The sequence below is a fragment of the Rattus norvegicus genome, chromosome 3 (genome assembly GCF_021556685.1).
Source record: "Rattus norvegicus strain SHRSP/BbbUtx chromosome 3, alternate assembly SHRSP_T2T, whole genome shotgun sequence".
NCBI classification, from domain to species: Eukaryota; Metazoa; Chordata; class Mammalia; order Rodentia; family Muridae; genus Rattus; species Rattus norvegicus.
In genome coordinates, this window is record NC_141536.1 from 107,339,975 (window position 1) to 107,359,301 (window position 19,327).

General features: G+C 40.4%; 1 protein-coding gene across 3 annotated transcripts in view; it reads right to left on the reverse strand.

Annotated features, from left to right (window-relative positions):
- Ubr1 (ubiquitin protein ligase E3 component n-recognin 1) overlaps positions 1–19,327 on the reverse strand; it is a 110,319-nt gene that overhangs the window by 17,545 nt on the left and 73,447 nt on the right. For all 3 annotated transcript variants that reach the window (NM_001178072.2, XM_087653865.1, XM_087653866.1), the window contains 7 exons: positions 16,522–16,619; positions 14,943–15,036; positions 12,694–12,842; positions 11,762–11,817; positions 9,376–9,472; positions 4,232–4,299; positions 2,942–3,092 (listed from right to left, as the gene is read on the reverse strand). In NM_001178072.2, coding sequence (NP_001171543.1) covers positions 2,942–3,092; positions 4,232–4,299; positions 9,376–9,472; positions 11,762–11,817; positions 12,694–12,842; positions 14,943–15,036; positions 16,522–16,619 — 713 coding nt within the window. The remainder of the gene's footprint in view (positions 1–2,941; positions 3,093–4,231; positions 4,300–9,375; positions 9,473–11,761; positions 11,818–12,693; positions 12,843–14,942; positions 15,037–16,521; positions 16,620–19,327) is intronic.

The following is a 19,327-nucleotide window of genomic DNA, read 5'->3' on the forward strand; positions in this document are numbered from 1 at the left end:
TCCTGTAAGTTGGCCTGACCTCCACATGCGCATGATGGCACAGGCATCCCTTCCTCCACAAATAATAAAAGAATATAATAATCTATTCAACTTGGAAACACATTGAGTTTATATTGATTTTTTTCCCCATTCAAGTTAAGAGGTAAAAGTGAAGCATTGTTCAGTGGTAGAATGTATACTTCATCCTAGAACCTGGGTTCAATCCTCAGCAGCGTACATACAAATAAAAAGCACAATAATTTTAAATTATGATATGTATGTCTGCGATATATGTGAATTTGTATACATGAATATGCACAGAGGGTGAGGCAGGGGAGTCAAAGTGAACCTTACATAGAGTGAAATGGTTTCAAGCCAACCGTTTGAAGAGTTTGACAAATGCATATATGTAATGACATCACTGCTTTGTCTGTTTATCAATGGACTGAGCTGGGAAGGAGATAAAGGATCTATCACTCAAGCATGAGAGCCTGTGTTCTGACCCCAACCCACATCTCAAATCTGGGCATGGCTACTAACATAGGTTGAACAAGAAACAGGCAGGTCCCCAGAACTTACTGGTTACCTAACCCAGCTTAGCCAATGAGCTCCCAGTCCATTGAGAAATCCTGCCGCTAAAACTAAGATAGTGAGTAACTGAGGACACCTAACATTGACCTCTAGCCTCCACATGAAGGTACATACTCACACAATGTGAATATAATACATGTATATATACACACATAAACCATAAACTTAATTGAGCTGGAGAAGTTTCATATTTGTAGCAAAATAGCAAAAAAAAAAAAAATTGAATTCTATGTATTTCAGATCCTATACATGGAGAACTTTCTCTTATTATCAATATCCAACATTGTTATTATATGTGTATTAGTGACAGTCATTTTGATCAGAAGTTCATACTGACAAACTGATTCTAAAGTCTAAGCCCAAAGTCATGTCTCATGCCTGTAAGCTATCACTTAGAGCAGAAAATAAGAGGGTTGCCAAGAGTTCAAGGACAGCCTGGGACTACATAGTGAGTTCCAGAACAGCCTGACCTAGTGAAACTGTTTTTAAAAAGTGGCAAGCCTGGGGACAGTGATTTGGAGAGCACACCAATCTTCACAGGACCTAAATTTAATTTCCAGGACTCACTTTAGTCAACTCATAACTTCCTGTAACTGCAACTCCAAAGCACCTGATGCTTCCGGCCTATGTAGGCATCGGCATTTAGGATGCAAACTCATAACATTAAAAATAATACAACTGAGTCTTTGAAAACAGTTTATGCAGAGAGGTAAGAGACCTAGAAGAGCCAGTTGAGCACTGAAAGATTAAAATCGGGCTATAAGGCTGACCTCACCTGACTCAAGACTAACGCTCATGGCGTTCTGCATCCTATTGGTTTGGATAGCGTATATATAGACTAGCTTCACTGTCTCTTTGCTTCTCCTCCCTCACCCATGCACATCATTGTTCTGCTCACATATCTCCAGTTTTGCCTTCCCCAGAATGTCCTGGAGTTGGACCCATATGTATCTTTCACACTGGCTTCTCTCACTTAGTATATATGCTCAAATCTCCTCTACGCACTCTCAAGACTGGATAGTTCCTTTCTTCCTTGAACTAATAATATTCCATTGTCTAGATGTACCACAAATTATTTATCAATCAACTAATGGCTACTCTGATTGTTTCCAAGTTTTCTCTATTATCTTATGGCAAAAGTACACTTTTTGCTGATTCTCCCTGTAACATGTAGTGCTCTGGGTGGTCAGAAGAGGGAGGTGGATCCTTTAGAACTGGAGTTACAGACTCCAGTTGTGAACTGCCATGTAGGTGTTGAGAATTGAACCTGTGTCCTCTGGAAGAGAGGCCAGTGCTGTTAACCACTGAGGTAACTTTCCAGTCCCCTTTAACATTTTTTTCTTTCTGATTTTTCTTTAAATTTCCTGAATTTTCTGTAGTTTTTATTGATCACTGTTATCCAGAACCAGACTATATTTATTGTTCATTTGTTTCACAGGTACACATATGATATATGGTATATATGCATGTATGTATATGTATGTTTTCATGTGTGTGCATGCATGCATATGGAAATCCAAAGCCGAAACTGAAATGTCTTCCTTGATCACTTTCTATTTATTTATTTCTTGACACAGAGTCTCTCACTGAAGCTTGCTGGAGCTTGCCAATTCCAGGTAGTTTAGCAAGTCAGCTTGCTCCATGGAACCCTTGTCTCAGCCTCCTGAGTGTGGTCACCAGCCCTATCTAGGCTCTGTGGCCTCCGGCCCTCAGGCTTGAACAGCAAGTACTTTACCCACTGAGCCACTGCCGAGCACCTCATTTGCTACTGCGGACTTGGCTCTAAATGAATACTTATAATTTGATAATGCTATATTCATGTAACTCAAATCATAACTCAAAAAACATTAGTGAATACTTATTGTAGAGAACAAAGATTGCCAGATACTTGATGCTAAGGGGAATGGTTTTAAATGTGATTGTTCTCTGTAATCAGAAAACACATGTGAGGAAGGAGAAGCTGGGCAAGGAGTGGAATGAGCTACAAATAACCATGACATAAAGTAACCTATGGCAGTGCAACAAGGCAAGGAACACACTATCACTAGAACTGAGAAAGTGCAAAAGGCAGAATGTATGTGTGTGGAAATAAACCTGGAGAGACTTTGACAAGGAGGAATTTGGAAGACAGGGAGAAAAATAGGTCCTAACATCCCCTCTACATATCTGCAGAGAAGCTGGAAGTTAGACAGCCAAATATCGAGCTTATTCTACCTTTACGTACTTAAGTAACATTTGGTGAGAATACATGAATAAATGACACGTAACACGAGACTAGACATTTGTAACATGGTTAATCACACACACAATTCACTCTGCCAGTGAAGCAGAGGCAAATATTACTTGCGGTCAACCAAGACGGGAGCCTTACCTGCATCTACCGTGAGGAGTATCTGAAGCATATGGGCCATGGTGACCAGATGGAAGAGATAAAGGTGGCTGTATGAAGAGCTGAGCGGTGAAGGCTGCAGATCCACCGTGTCATCCCAGTACAAGGACGGGAACGCTAAGACAGCGCCCACCTGTAAAGGGAAAATGGACAGCAGCAGGATCACTGAGAAAGGCCAAGACAAGCTGACTCCTAACTAAAGGTAAAGGGGACCAAATGGTGCAGTTTTGCTGCTGTTGTTTTGAAAATAACCACCATACTTTTCCTAGTGATATTCAACAGAATATCTTAGATTATAATTATAATAACCATAAGTGATGAGCAAAGGCCATCGCCAAATAGCATCCCTTTGCTGAGTCTCCTTATTGTAGGCCTAGGAAGTAGTCCTCTGCTGTGTAGGTCTGAAGATTTGTATTATAAACCCTTGGATGTTCTTAAAAACACTGACACACAGGCCTCATCCCAATCCAACAAAATATGACTATGAGGCAAGGTCCAATTGTTAGGATTCTTTTTAAGGTTCCCCAGGGGATCCCAAAAGAGTCAGGGTGGGCAGGTACTGAGTACAGACCTAGATTAAAAGGTACAAAGAGGGTGATGAGAGGATTGGCTAACCCAATACCCACAAAACCCATGGTTTTCAACCTTCCCACTGTTCTCGTCATTGGGCTAGATCTAAAAGAATAAAATTATTGCAAAGATAAAAATTCCTACATAAAGCTCCCAAGAGTTCACAGGTATTTTAGGGAAGCTGCCATGGACTTATGGGCTGGTCTCTATCACTAGATGATTAATGATTATATTTAATGTATAGCTTACACACTAATTCATTATAAACAAGTTAAAAGGGAGTGAGAAGGAGCCATAACAAAATTAGAGGAAGTTTACTTGTACGTATATTATCAAATATAACCAACTACAAAACCAATCATAAATTAAAAAATAAATGTGCTTTCATTTTAAAAATAATTTTGATATCTTGATGAAATCTGTATTTGTTTTTTTTTTTTTCTTTTTCTTTTTTCTTTTCTTTTTTTTTTTTCCGGAGCTGGGGACCGAACCCAGGACCTTGCGCTTGCTAGGCAAGCGCTCTACCACTGAGCTAAATCCCCAGCCCCGAAATCTGTATTTGTAAAGGAATGAATAAAACATCAAATGAAACACCTTGAACACCAAAAATTTATTATTTTGAACAGAAAACATGAATTTATTAAGAAAAAAACATGAAATTATAAGCTTAATGACTTCTAAATCATTTTACTAAACACTTACCAGAACATGAAATAGATCAACGGATAGAAGGCATGGTGTATTTTCTGATTGTAGGTTAGGAAGAACAACTAAAACAAAAGTTAATATAATTCAGTCAGTGAAGCAGTAATGTACTTGAATCAAATGCAAACTGGAAGCATTATATAAAAATACGATGGGGCTAGAGAATAGACTAGTATATCATACTGTTAAGACATGGTTGCTATAACATGTCTTAACAGAATAAAGGCCACTAGAGAGTCACATACAGCTTAAGAGTTGGACGATAAGATTTAGGAGAAAATCCTGAAATAGATTGCTCAAGAGACATTTGCCAGAAAAAGGGGCCATGTTTATCACTTGTGAGGCCCAAGTCCACTCCCTAGCAGCCCCCACCTTCCACTTCTGAAATGCTGAATGACTGACTGGCTTTGTTACAGGTGAAACCAGTGCTGAATGTGCTACGCCAGAGCCGTGCCCCTGACCTAGCTCCTTTTCCACCAAGACGTCTAAATGTTCTGTAACATACAGTGTGTGAGCAGACTTAGGATGGCGAGCAGGGAGAGCTTGCAATGCAAAGGAGGACATAGAAAACCTTCCTGTGTATGGCTCAGTGGTTAAGAGCAATGGCTGGTTTTCTAGAGAACCTGGGTTCAATGCCCGGCACCCACATGTCAGCTTAACAAATATCTGTAATTTCAGTTCCAGGGGATCTGGCACCCTCATACAGACATACACTCAGGAAAACTACCAATGTACATTAGCATAAATAAATTAATTACTTAAAGAAAAGGAAACAAAATCAATTTAAGGAAAAAAAAGAAAACCTTCCTATACAGAATTAGATTATATGGATTATATTGGGAGGAAGTATAGACAGATTGAATGTGATACATTTTTTATGAAAATATCTCTTAATCTTAAAGAGACTGAAACTTTAACAGGACCTCACAACCAACTTAATATACATTGGACTTGCCTTAATATCCTGCCTGTTTATTTAGTTTGTCTTTAAGAGAACAATATTAACAACCTTCCTTACTGTCTTTGTGTTCAGCTTTTACAACCAAAGCTAATGCATTATGTAACTTGCATGCCCCTGACCCAGACAGCAATGCAACTGTGTAAATATATGTGTGTTATTATAGTAACCATTGAAAACAGCAAAGAAGTTGAAAGTGACCTTATACAACAGATATCCACCATCAATGTTGGAAACAGCTGTTGAGGCTGCTTGGTAACAGTTATGTTTGCAGTACTGGGTGCTCTGAGGGCATTTCGAATTATTTGGAGGTAAACATCCCTTATAAAGCTCAGCTTTACAAGATTAAAGTATCCTTTATTCATTCTCCATACCATGTTTTCTGTGCTCTTTATTAGGAACAAGACGCAGAGTAAAAGACAGACATAATTAGGTAGGCATAGACAGACAAGTGAGAAAACATAAGCTACAGGCCAATGGAAGAAATAGGGAGAAAAGTGGAAAATTCAAACTTGGGCTCAATTTTGGTTAAATTAATCCAAGGGGAAGTGTTGAATTCCTTTGTGTGACAGTGGCACATTTTGGTGCCTCTGTGGATACCATTAAATGCATTTAAATGACAAATGCTACAAAGTATTATCTTTTTAATTTGACCAGTTTTTAATGAAAACTATGGGAAAAAAATGGCAAGAAATGAGATCAAGAAGTTAAGACTACAGGATTGTCATTTCTTTTTGTTTTGTTGAGCTAGCCTTGATATGTAGCCCAGGCTGGTCTAGAAATAAAAGTGTTCCTATTTCAACCTCATAAGTGCTAGAATTACAGGTATGAGCCATCATGCCTGACTAGAAACAATTTTGCATACATAAGACCAAGAAAACAAATTGTATAGTTTTATTTTTATATATGTGTATAGGTGCATCCAGAGGTGATAGGGAGGCTGGAGGTCAACCTTGGGTATCCTAAGGTGCTGTCCGCCTTGTTTTTCTGAAATGAGGCCAGAAAATATAATTGTATATACACAATTCAATAAATATAATATTTCTTCTTCTATTAGTCTCTGCCTATTCCTTTGAGATGGTTCCCTCTCAACTAAGGGCTAGCATTTCTTGGCTCACTTGGACCAGAAAACCCTAGTGATCTTCTTGTCTCCACTTCTATCCCATCCTTACCCCCAAAGCCAGGGATACAGACAGGTATCTGTGGCATGCCTGGCTTGTTACTTGGGTACTGTCAGCTCCACTCTTCATGATAGCAGAGCAAGCAGTCTTAACCACTGAGCCATCTCTCCAACCCAACACAGCCATTACTTTTAAAACTAAGGGAGAGAAGTTTCTGCTCAGACTAATTTCTTAACCCCAATCTCAATATTCTAAATAAGTAGCATAAATATTAAGGTCATGTTTTCTGGATATAAGACTGAAATAGGTTCTTGTATGGCTATTTCTTAGAGGGAAGCAGCTTAACTTCTCTAAGTCTGCAGTATTTATAGATGTGGCATATAATAACCATGGAGTAGTCTATCTTATGCTCTACCTTAAACTAAGATGAACGCAGGGTTTTGCTGCTAGCAGGCTGAGTGCTGTGGTGGGTTGAATGTGCTTGGTCCATGGGAAGTGGCACTATTAGGAGGTGTGGCCTTGTTGGAGGAAGTAAGCCCCTATAGGTGTGGGCTTTGAGGTCCTATGCCCAAGGTCCAGTCAGTGCAGGAGAAATCAGTCTCCTGCCTGCCTGCAGAAATCAGTCTCCTTCTGGCTGCTTTTGGATCAAGATGTATAATTCTCAGCTCCTTTTCCAGCATCCTGCCAGCATGCTGCCATGCTTCCTGCCATGATGATAACTGACTGAACCTCTGAAACTGTAAACCAGCCCAATTAAGTGTTTGCCTTTGTAAGAGTTGCCTTGGTCATTGTATCTTTTCACAGCAATGAAATCCTGATCCTTGACAAGTCATTTGCAATTTCTAGGTCTCATTTCTTCCTGTTATTTTTCACTGTGCAGTGGTGGTGCACGTTTTTAATCCTAGCACGTAGAAGGCAGAGGCAGGGGGATCTCTGCGATTGGAGGCCAGCCTGGTCTACAGAGTGAGTTCTGGGACAGCTAGGGATACACAGAAAAAAACCTGTCTCAAAATTTTTTTAAAAAAAGGTTTTTTCCCAGCAACACTTCTGTCAATGCAGTCAGCAGCGTTATCTATGCCTATCTTATTTTCTTTCCAGGGTCACAAACTGTGCTGCCCTCAGGACATTTAAAACATTTCCTAATCCCTGTCCTGAGATTGGTTCCACTCAGTGACTGGAATACTCTCTCATCATCAATTTTTTTCTTACAGGCAGTTCTAAAACTTCCCTCCCTAGTTACTATAAATATTTATTTTAAAATTCCTTTGAAGAGTAGAGTGTGGTTAGCACAAGCCTGTAATCTTAGTCCTTGGCAAGCAATGACAGGAAGATGACGGTAAGTTTGAGCTCCAGGCCAATCAGAGCTACAAAGTGAGACCCTGTCTCAAAAATAAAACTAAACTCCACTAGAGCAACAAGTTAACCTCAGCACGCACAGTCTTCTAGTCTTCTTCTTAGTGCTTACCCTGCCCTCTTTCCCCTTCCGAGTGCTGGTGATCAACCCATACCCCTATGTGTGCTGGGCAGTGAGCTACAGCTCTTGCCCCTTACAGGCTTAAGATCATGGATGTGCCCTATTCCTCACTGTAAGTGAGGATGGTAATTTTTTCAAAGATGGTGCTTATTTATTCATTCATTTATGTATGTGTATGTACGCGTCCGTGTGTCACAGAGGGTCTATAAATGCTAGATGCCCAATAGGCAGAGTCAGTAATCAATGGCTGGTGGTCATTCAGGGGGTTGGTTGTGGTTTGTTAGTGTCATGCTCAAAGAAGAAACAAAAGGAAAGGAATTGGATTCAGGGATCTCTCTCTCTCTGTCTCCCTCCCTCCCTCTCTCCCTCCCTCCCTCCCTTCTTCTTTCCCTCCCTTTCTCCTTCCTTCTCTCCTTCCTTCTCTCCTATCTAGTAATGGGGGTAAAGCCAGAAGATAGAGGGTAGGAAAAAAAAAGAATCCACAAAGTAGCAAAAACTACTATAATCCATAATTCAGCCAACCAGAACATTAATGAAAAAATTATTTAAAAATATGATTTTCAGGCTAGAGAGATGGCTCAGAGGTTAAGAGCACTGACTGCTCTTCCAGAGGTCCTGAGTTCAAATTCCAGCAACCACATGGTGGCTCACAACCATCTGTAGATCTGATGCCCTCTCGTGTGTCTAAAGACAGCTACAGTCTACATATATATATATATTATTTAAAAAATATGATTTTCTTTAAAATTTCATTAATAGTTCTTCTCAAAATAGCATTAAGTAGAAAAACTCTCTGTCAGCCAAATAAAAGGTACAGGTAAACCGACTAGTTATAAAACCAAAGTCCAATTGTCTATGGTTTCCAAGACACTAAAAAAACTGAGCCAATTTAATGTAAGTGTGGCGGCTATAAACAGGCTGGCCTATCAACTCTTATCAAATAAAGCAGACTCAAAACCGTAAGTAGACAGAAGGGACAGTCAGGGCCACTATACACTAGTAAAGGGAGCACATTATCAAATTATCAAGAAGATGTAACAAGTATAAACTAAAGTTTGTTGTTTGTTTGTTTGTTTTGGGGCATCAAGACAGAGTATCTCTGTAACAGCCCTGGCTGACCTAGAACAGGCTTTGTACAGCAGGTTGACCTTAAATTCACAGAGATCTGCCTGCCTCTGCCTTTTGAGTGTTGCCCAGCTCCAAACATGTAAATTTATTGATTGATTGATTGATTGATTGATTGATTGCTGTTGGAGACAGGGTTTCTCTGTGTAGCTCTGGCTATCCTGGTACTCACTTAGCAGACCAGGCTGACCTCGAGTTCATCAAGATTTGCCTGTCTCTGCCTGCCAGGTCCTGGGATTAAAGGGTTGTGCAATCACAGACCCAGCCAAAAGGATACATTTAAAAACAACATAACAATCATGAGGCTGTACATCAGGTCATTTGGGCAAGTCTGTTGTAGGCAGTTAGATCTCAACAGTGAGTGTTTAACAGTCAGTCAGTATGTCATCTCCTAGCTGAAATATATTGCCATAAATGCAGAAGAAAACACAGGTAAATACTTAGAAAATAATTAAGTCCCTACCTGATAGGAGTCGAACCAGATGTTTCTGTATCAGGACCTGAGGACAGGTAGTCCTCTGTGCAACTGCAAATTGCATTAACGCTTTCAGACCATTATGCTGGATTGTGGGCAAGGTGAGATAAAACGATAGGAGATGATAGTTAGGTCAGAATGATAAATAACCAATCCTAGCCTACTATACACTAATGCTTTATGTACTTATCAAATACTCACAATATTTTATTTTTTTGAGATAGTGTCTTTCTATGTATTCCTGGCTGCCCTCACACTGAGGAATCTTTCTGTGTCCTTCTCCCAAGTGCTGGTATTAAAGGCCAGCACCACCACACCCAGCTACAATATGTACATAAAAATGTTTTTTAATTTCACTATACTTTTGAATTTTCTATTAAAAAGAAATGTTAGTTATGATCATTTCAGTTCTCAGCTTTGTTCTGTTCTCCAGATTCAATCTTTAAAAAAAAAGATTTATTTGTTTATTTTATGTATGTAAGTAGACTGTTGCTCTCTTCAGACACACCAGAAGAGAGAGCCAGGTTCCCATTACAGATGGTTGTGAGCCACCATGTGGTTGCTAGGAATTGAACTCAGGACCTCTGGAAGAGCAGTCAGTGCTCTTAATCACTGAGCCTCCAGACTCGACCTTTTAAAACATGGGATTGTTGAATCCTGTACAAATTGTATTTAGAAATTCTAAAATGATAATAAGAAGCCACAGAACAACTGAAATACATCTTCTTCTTCCTAGAAGCAATCCCAGGGATCTAAGGGACACACAATGTGGACTGTTTCTTGTAGCACCCGTCCAAGACAGCAATGCCTGGCCAGGCAGTGGGCTGGGGAGCTTGTACCCATTAGTTTTCACAGTGCTACTGAGCACACATTAGAAACAAAACAAAACAACAAAAACAGCTAACGGTACAGTTCATGATTCTTTGGGGATTTGATATGGCAGAAAGGACTAAGGAGAGGCAATAATAATTATTATGTTACTATTATATTATTGCTATTATTATTATTAGGGCTAAAAATTTAATATTTTTAAATTTTTAAAAAATTTAAAGGGCTTCATGTATGCTAGACAAGTGCTAAATGCAGTCATTGACTACTTACTAGTTACCAGGGTTACATATTCTTTTTATGAAAAAATTATTTTTATTTCCTGTGAATGTGCACCCATGGATATGTCAGAGACAACTTGCACAAGTAGGTTCTCCCCTTCCATGTGTCCTAGGGACTGAATCAGCTCATCAAGCTGAGTGGCAAGTGCGTTTACCCATTGAGCATTTCAGACTCAGGGTTGCCTTTTTTTTAATGTATGTATGTATGTATGTATGTATGTATGTATGTATGTATGTATGTATGTATGTACGTACGTGTAAGTGTGGACTTGTATGCACATGTGTTGTTGTTGGGTTTTGTTTTTGTTTTTTTTGTTTGTTTGTTTTTTTGTCAATTTGACACAAGCTAGGGTCATTTGGGAAAGGGAAACCTAAATTAAGAAAATGTTCCCGGGGCTGGGGATTTAGCTCAGTGGTAGAGCGCTTACCTAGGAAGCGCAAGGCCCTGGGTTCGGTCCCCAGCTCCGAAAAAAAGAACCAAAAAAAAAAAGAAAAAAAAAAGAAAATGTTCCCATTAGATTGACCTGTAGGTGGTTCCGCCCTTGGGCAGGTGGTCCTGAGGTAGGTAAGAAAGCAAACTGCACAAGCCATGGGAAGCATGGTTCTAGGCTTCTAGGTTTCTACATTTAGCTCCTGCCCTGACTTCCTTCCTGATGGAGTACAACTCTAGGCTGATGTAAACCCTCTCCTCTCCAAACAAACAGCTTCTGGTCATGGTGTTCTATCACAGCAGTACAAACCTAGCTAACACAGTGTGTGTGTTGGAGCACATGAGAGGTCAGCAACAACATGGGCCAATTTGTTCTCCTACCATGCATACTTTGGGGGTCAATTTGGTTTATCAGGTTTGTGGCATGTGTCTTTACCCACTGAGCCATCTACCCTGCCCTGAGTGTCTCATCTTTAACTCAGCAATAATTACCTGTCTAGAGCAGAATCCATTAATAGTCAATGTTACATGATGGTGAAGCATCCATCAGTGAGGGGAAAATACAGGATGTATCTGGTTTTAGGCTCAGCAATACAGGGGAGGGCAGAAAAGGAGTCGAGTCAGATGAAATGTGTGTGAATTACACATAACTATTGACAGTGAGAAAGTTCTGTAAAATACACAGCACTAACCATCACTCTTACTCAAACTGCAGCACACTCCCCACACCAAGCATACACAGAGGGAGCACAAAGGTTTCAGTGATAACTAAGCTAGGAATCCCCTTTCTACAATGTACCTTAGAACCCACTGAAATCTATTGGAATATGCATACCTGTCTATTTTGAAGTGCTCCAAATAGAGGTTTTCCTTCATCTCCCAAAAGGTTTTCTTAAAAAAGAAAAAATAAATCCAAAAATATTATACAATGTATGTTTTAGCATAGCTTGGTTTGGTTGGTTCTTCACTGTGGAGCCCACGCTGGCCTCAGCCTGAGTAAACACACCAGTGCATTGTCCTATGCGCATGCTTTGAGTCTAATAGGTTTGTGAGCGGCTCCTAAAATCTACCCAAGACTAAGAAAGTGTACACACTACTCAATCCAAGTTATGACAGAGTGTATTGTTCCAGAAAGGGACTTAGTGATGAAAATGTAGATTTCATAAAGACTGTATTGAAGGGAAATCTAAACTCGCTTGGATAAAGATGGTGTGGCGGAGACAGACTGTTATCTGTGTAATGACGCGCCCACTTACAAACCTCAGTGCTTCTTGCCTACTTTGCCCTTCCCTGGGGAACTTCCAATATGGCAAAGCATCCGACAGGTTATCACTCAGACCTATTTCTGCCAACCTTTCTCTCCTGGCCACCTTGTACATCCTCCTCCAATTAATTTTGTTAGTTTGTTTGTGACTTTGGTTCTATCTTCTTTTTTCTCTAAGTATGAAATAACGATCCTGTAAAGTCCTGGGCTGAATCCTCTTAATTGGTTCTTGATCTAGTGATGTAAGACTGCCACTGTCTGACTACATTGCTTAAGGCTAGCCTTCAAAATACTAGCCAACTGCACAGGGCCACTACGGTAGGTGAAAAAGATATAAATACTAAAAATTCTCAGGCCACACCAATACACCGAAATAGTAGCAGTCCCCAAACACAGCAAACTCTTCCGAGTCAGGGAAGCAAACATATTCTATTCAATCACTGTGAATTCTGTCTCATCGAAACCTCCAGAGCATCCGGTTGTATTTTGTAAAGAGGCTTTACCAATTGCCTGGATGGTGAAAGCACACGTGCTCCAGGTCATCATGGGTACTCGTGGGTCTAATTCATCAGGAGGCACTTTCAGGCCGATTCTGTAAATTGTTGTGGCAAAGAGAATGACCATTTCCTTGATACTATTTGAGTATTTCACCCTAAAAATAAAGGAAGAAGAAATTTGTATAGTATTTTTTTTAAGTGCTGCTTTCTGAGAAGCCTCATTAGGTCAGAGAGCATCAGAATCAGTTACCTCCCTTCGACATTGAGTGCGTTAGCTACTTTCCTCACTGCAGTGACCAAACATGGCAAAAAGCAACGTAAGGAAGGAAGTATTTAGGCTCACGACGCCAAGAGATACAGTCCATCATGGAGGAAAGGCATGCTAGAGGACGCAGGTGACCGCTGAGATAGCAAGCGTGTGGAGCTGCCTGTTCCCACACGGGTTCTTCAGTCCAGTCACCCAGCCATGGCGTGCCGCCATCTACCTTCCATGTGAACTTCTCCTTCAACTAAGCCTCTCAAGACAAGCCCTCACTGGGGTGAAGCCCTCACTGCGGTGGCAAAGATGGCGCAGAGGTCAATTTGCATCCCAGCACTCACGCAGAGGCTAACAACCCTCTGTAGCTCCAGTTCCAGGGGACCTAATGCCCTCTCTTCTGGCTTCACAGGCACTGGGCACACAAGTCATACACTGTCAGAAATGAAGACAGAGCACTCATACTTAGAAAATAAAAAAATATTTTAAAAAAGCAGACAAACAGATCCAAGTGTGTCTTATTAATCTAATATTCTTTTTAATTTTTTTAAAGATTTATTTATTTTATTTATATTAAGTACACTGTAGCTGTCTTCAGACACACCAGAAGAGGGCCTCAGATCCCATTACAGATGGTTGTGAGCCACCGTGTGGTTGCTGGGAATTGAACTCAGGACCTCTGGAAGAGCAGTCAATGCTCTTAACTGCTGAGCCATCTCTCTAGCCTTAAAGTAATATTCTTAATCCAATCTAGTTGACTATCAAACATCAAAATAAGTGAAATGTCAAACTTGTCAAACTAGGGATTAGAATCTCTAGATTTATTCATTAAAAAAAATAGGGAAAGCCACCTCCTAAAGGTAGAAAACTCTCTTACAAAATGGCACTGGTGCATATCACCATAGAGCTAAAGTTCAGTAATAAGCACAACTGGACCGGTCTAGGCCCAAACTAAGGACAGACTGAAAGGAGAAAATAAAGTTCAGAGGAAGAAGATCTCATCTACATGTTTTGGTACTCTGAAAGGTATAAAAGTATTTCTGAATTGATAGTGTGTATGTGTGTGTGTGTGTGTGTGTGTGTGTGTGTGTGTGTGTGTGTGTGTACGCGCACACGTGTGTGTTCACGCTTGTGTGTATACATTCATGCTATTCATGTATACACATGACAGGTAACCCCAACAAGCACTTGGAGCAACAGTTTCTGGTTCCTCCAAATTTCACTTTTAACAAGTATTTGAGAAGCAATAAGACAGGTAGTGTGAAAAAGGATTGTAGGTAGAAAAGGTATGAGGTAGTCATATGCACAAAATAGTAATCCCTCATCTGGGACATTATATCTTTTTCAAGTCTCTTTTGTAACTCTGAGATACAGTAGGGCACTTTCGATTGCACATGAAATACAAACTGAGGGTAAAGTGACAATGTTTTTTCAGAAAGTCACAGGCAAACAAAATGCATCATTTAAGTGAGGTATTTACATTCTGATCCTCTTGTAGCTTTGGTTGTTGTTTGTTTTGTCAAAAGTGATTATGGAGTGGCAGGGTGTAGGGAGCAGCCTCTTCCAAGTCACTCCAGGCGGCTCAGAGGAGAAACATGTCAGTGTGGGTTTGTTCCCCAGAGCATCATCCTCCAGCTTCTATCAGTGTGCCATGGAACATGACCTCTGCCTTCCAAGATACACACACACGCACACGCATGCACACACACCAATAACATTTTTCTAAAAGGATCTCAAACCATCTAATTTACTAAGTAAAACTTTAGGGGAAAAAATGGATAAGGAGCAGTTTTACAAATAAAAAAAAAAAGGTTAGCTCCAATTTTTACTTTTCCAAACTATTTTTTGAGGCAGGGTCTCACTATGCAGCCCTGCCTGGCCTGGAACTCACTACACAGACCAGGCTGACCTCAAACTCAGAGATCCACCTGCCTCTGTCTCCCAAGTGTGTGTCACGACACCCTACTTCACAAACTCTTTTAACTCGTTAGATACTTACGAAGACTGAACTCCAAAACTCAGGATGGAATGAAACTCAAAAGTAGAATCCCCCATTCCTTGATTAAACAGGACAGGAACTGCTGGAGCTTCTCCTTACAAATTAAATGAAAGAAGAGATAAAATCACGCCCAAGTCTCGTCTAACAATCAGCTCTCCGGCTGTTTAAACCATGGATAATCCCTTAGAAACGTTAGTTAGTAGTGAGTAGCCCATCCCAGCTTCTCTGCTTAGATAACACAGATGAAGTCCTTCTTGCACATCAACCTCACACATAAGTGGGTTTTTCCTTAAAGACATCATACAGTGCTGCTCTCTATAGTTTTGCTTTCTCCTCTAATCGGTAATGAATATTTTGACTCATCAATAACTTCATTTTTTTCATTTTCTTTTAATTTTAAAACCTGCATTTGTACTTAATTTGGCGTGTATGTGTATGTATGTGAGTGTGTTTCTGTTTGTGTGCACACACACCAGGTGTGTGGAGGTGGCTCCTGTGCAGTCCAGAAGACAACTTACAGGACTTGGATCTCTCCTGCCACCAACAGAGGTCTTCAAACTAAAGCTGTGTATAGTCCCAGCCATGGAGAGGATGGGGCAGGAGAACTGTGTAAACCCAGGAGCTGGAGTGCAGCTTGGACAAGATTGCAAGAACCCTTCTTACACAGACAAAACCAACAATACAAACTGGACTCTGCCTTTATTTATTGATTTATAACTTAATAAAGACAGTTCTTCGACAAATGTTATATGCACATGGTAGAATGTATATGTGTGGGTATACATGTGTGTATCCAGGCTCAGGAGCCCATGTACATGCGTGAGGAGGCCAGAGAAGAACATAAATCACTCTGCCTTTTACAGACAGGACCTGTCATTAAACCTGGGTCACAGTTTTGGCCATCAGACTCTTAGGCTCTATCCATCCCTTTCCCCCAGCACCCAGCATTTCTCTAAGTGCAGCTGGGGACCCAGATTCAGATCCTCATGCATGCTCGGCAAGCACTTCTCTCACTGAATCATCCCTAGCCCCTCTTCACCAAACATTTTAAGTGATCTTCAATTTCCTTTTTTTAAGCCTATCTCCATGGCAACATTGTCATTCAGCTGTAAAAAATATATACATAAGGATACAGCTTTAATACATTTTTATTAATATTAAGACAGAACATTATACACTGTTCTGTTTTCCATTATGAAAAATGATTGAACTGAGTAAACCGATAGCCAAAAAGTCTTGGACTCAAAATCTCTATTTCCTGATATTTAACAAATCTGTACTTTCAAATCATATTTTAGCATAATAATTACTTGCAAAAAAAATTAAAGATTTAGGGGGCTGTAGAGATGGCTCAGTGGTTTAGGGTACTGACGGCTCTCCCAGAGGACCAAGCTCACAACTTTTTAATTTCAGTTCTGGAGATCCAGTGTCCTTTTCAAGTCTCTGAGGGCCCCAAGTCATAGAGTGTCCCACAGACATACATAAAGTGGATCACTCAGAAACATACAATTCAATTTTTAAAAAGTTAAATATTTAGAAATAATTTTCAAATGTCCAGTACAAATAGATTCCTACAAACCTTTAGCGTGTTTCATATTATAACCTGATATTCTTGCAAGGACAGTCTGTATCCACCGTGCCAAGGTCAAAAGTTGAGAAAGAGCCTCTGCATTCTCACTACAAAAAAGTGACATTTAGAAACAGTCAATTCAACTGATACACAGACAATCTGCAGGGGTAAACTTGTTGAGTCTTTCCTTGAATAAATTGATATATTAAAAACATCAGCTGTGCAGTGTGTGTGTGTGTGTGTGTGTGTGTGTGTGTGTGTGTGTGTGTGTGTGTGTGTGTGTGTTTTGTTTTGTTTTGTTTTTTTAGCCCAGCACTGGAGTGGCAGAGTTCAAGACCAGACTGGTCTATACAGAGAAACCCTGTTTTGAAAAAAAAAAAAAATCATCAAATTCTGCTGAGCATAGTGGCTCCACCTTTATTCCCAGTACTTAGAAGACAGAGGCAGGCAGATTTCTATGGGTTTGAGGCCAGCTGGGTCTACATAGTGAGTTCCAGGTCAACCAGAGATATATAGTAAGAACCTCCTCTCAAAAAAATAAATAAACAAAATTAAAACACCAAGTTTCTTCATTTTAGTAACATTCTAGACCATGAAAATGAGCCTAAAATATAGTTGGTAAAATGACTAGATATAACTGTCCATCTCTGACTGGGAAATAATCAAATACCAGTAAACACTGCCATGGTTGTCCATCAACTGCTAGGTGATGTTACTCACACCCCGATTCCTCCACACTGAATCTCTAAGTTTCAGATTCTAGCAGATCACTTCTTCCTACCTCTATCCACTATCCCACTGGAAGTCCTGCCATATCTCATGTGAACTACAATGGCCTTTAATAGGTCTTCCCCTTTTCCCTTTTAATTACTTAGGGTTTTGAGACAGAGTTTCTCTCCGTAGTCCTGGCTGTTCTGGGTCTCATTTACTCTGTAGACCAGGCTGGACTTGACCTCTGCCTCATAAATGTTGGGATTAAAGGTGTCTGGGTTCCTTCTGCTTCTGTTCTATTTGATTTTTATGTATGAATTTACCACACACACACACACACACACACACACACACACACACACACACACATGGGCTTTGCATTCAGGTACATCTGTACACCAGAACTATACTTATAGCTGGTTGTGAGCTGCCACATGAATGCTGGGAACTGAACTCAGGACCCAGCCAGTGCTCTTAACCACTGAACTACCTCTCTAACCCCTGAAAGAGCAGTCTTAAACATGCGTGTATATGAAGTGCATGTATGTGTAACTGCAGGTGTGTGCATGCCATTGTACATGTAGACATCAGAAGACAAAACCTTCAATACTGGTTCTTTCCTACTAACCTGTTGAGATGATTTCTTTGTGTTTGCTGGTACACACACTGGGATAGCTAACCCCCCCACTTCCAGAGTTCCTCCTTTCTCAGCCTCCCATTCCCATACAGGAGGACAGATGACAGACAAGTGCTAAAGTGACCAGCTTCTACACGAGCCCTAGAGAACTGCACTCAGGCCCATCTGCTTACACAGTAAGCATTTTAACCAGCTGAAGCACCTCTCTGGACCAGTTTTACAGTTTTGATAATTTTTTTAAAAGATTTATTTCTTTTTTATTTTATGTACATTGGTGTTTTGACTGCATGTATGTCTCTGTGAGGGTGCCAGATCCCCTGGAACTGGAGATACAGACAGTTGTGAGCTGCCATGTAGGTGGTGGGAATTGAACCTGGGTCTTCTCGAAGAGCAGCCAGTGCGCTTAACCACTGAACCACATCTCATTCCCCCGGTTTTGATAAATTTATTGTATAATGTTTTACATGTAAGTGTGAGTTGAGGACTAGAGCGTTGGCTCAGCAGTTAAGAGCACATACTGCTCTTGAGAAGGACCTGAGTGTAGTTCTCGGTACCTTCAGTTCCCAACCCCCCACATCACCAGCTCCAGGGAACAGGACACCCTCTTCTGGGTGTTGAAGGCAGCATCACTCACATATGCACACTCCCCAACACACAATCAAAAATAAAAACAAGCCATACATATATAAAGTCTAGTAGAGAAAGTTGAGGAAATAAGTTGCTAGTTATCTAGAAAGCAATTATACTTTCAAGTATCTTTATTTTGGGGAATCATTAAAAAAATAAAAAAGCTAATGTGAGCTAACAAGAAATTGGAAGAAGTATGCACCTGAAATCTCAGCCATCAGGAATGCCTAGACTGTGCAGCAAAGCCTTGTCTCGAACAACTAAAACCAACCAAATAAACAACTTCTTCACACCCTCAGAAGATGGACGTGAGATCTGGTTTCAAATCCTGAACCTCGCTTGGAACAAGCAAAAAGCCATTCGCAGTGGTTATCCAGTTCTTTATGTTTAAATGGAAATAATAGTACCAGCTTCAGCAGACAACTGTGAGAGTTAAATAAGACACAGCAAGTGCGTGGTACTCTGTCTACAGCTCATCAGTGACTCAGTAAATGAAGGGCCAATCTTCCTGACACATCCTTGTTTGTACATGGTGGCATTCCATGACCAAATATGAATAAGAAGTTCCAATGACACGGACTCATGAGATAAAGTGATTCCATTTACCAAACTCAGCATCTCACACTTTCACTGGGAGCAGCACAGTGTTATTCTGTGGAGCTGCCTCGCACATGCCAGGGAAGCACCTTCCACCGAGGGACAGCGTCTCCGCCAAAGGTGCTTCTGCAGATTACTAAAACCATTCCCACTGCTGGAATTATCATTACAAATTGTTGATTTTAAAATAAATTAAAGAATAACTTTTGTCTATCTTGATACAGGGTCTCACTATGTAGCCTT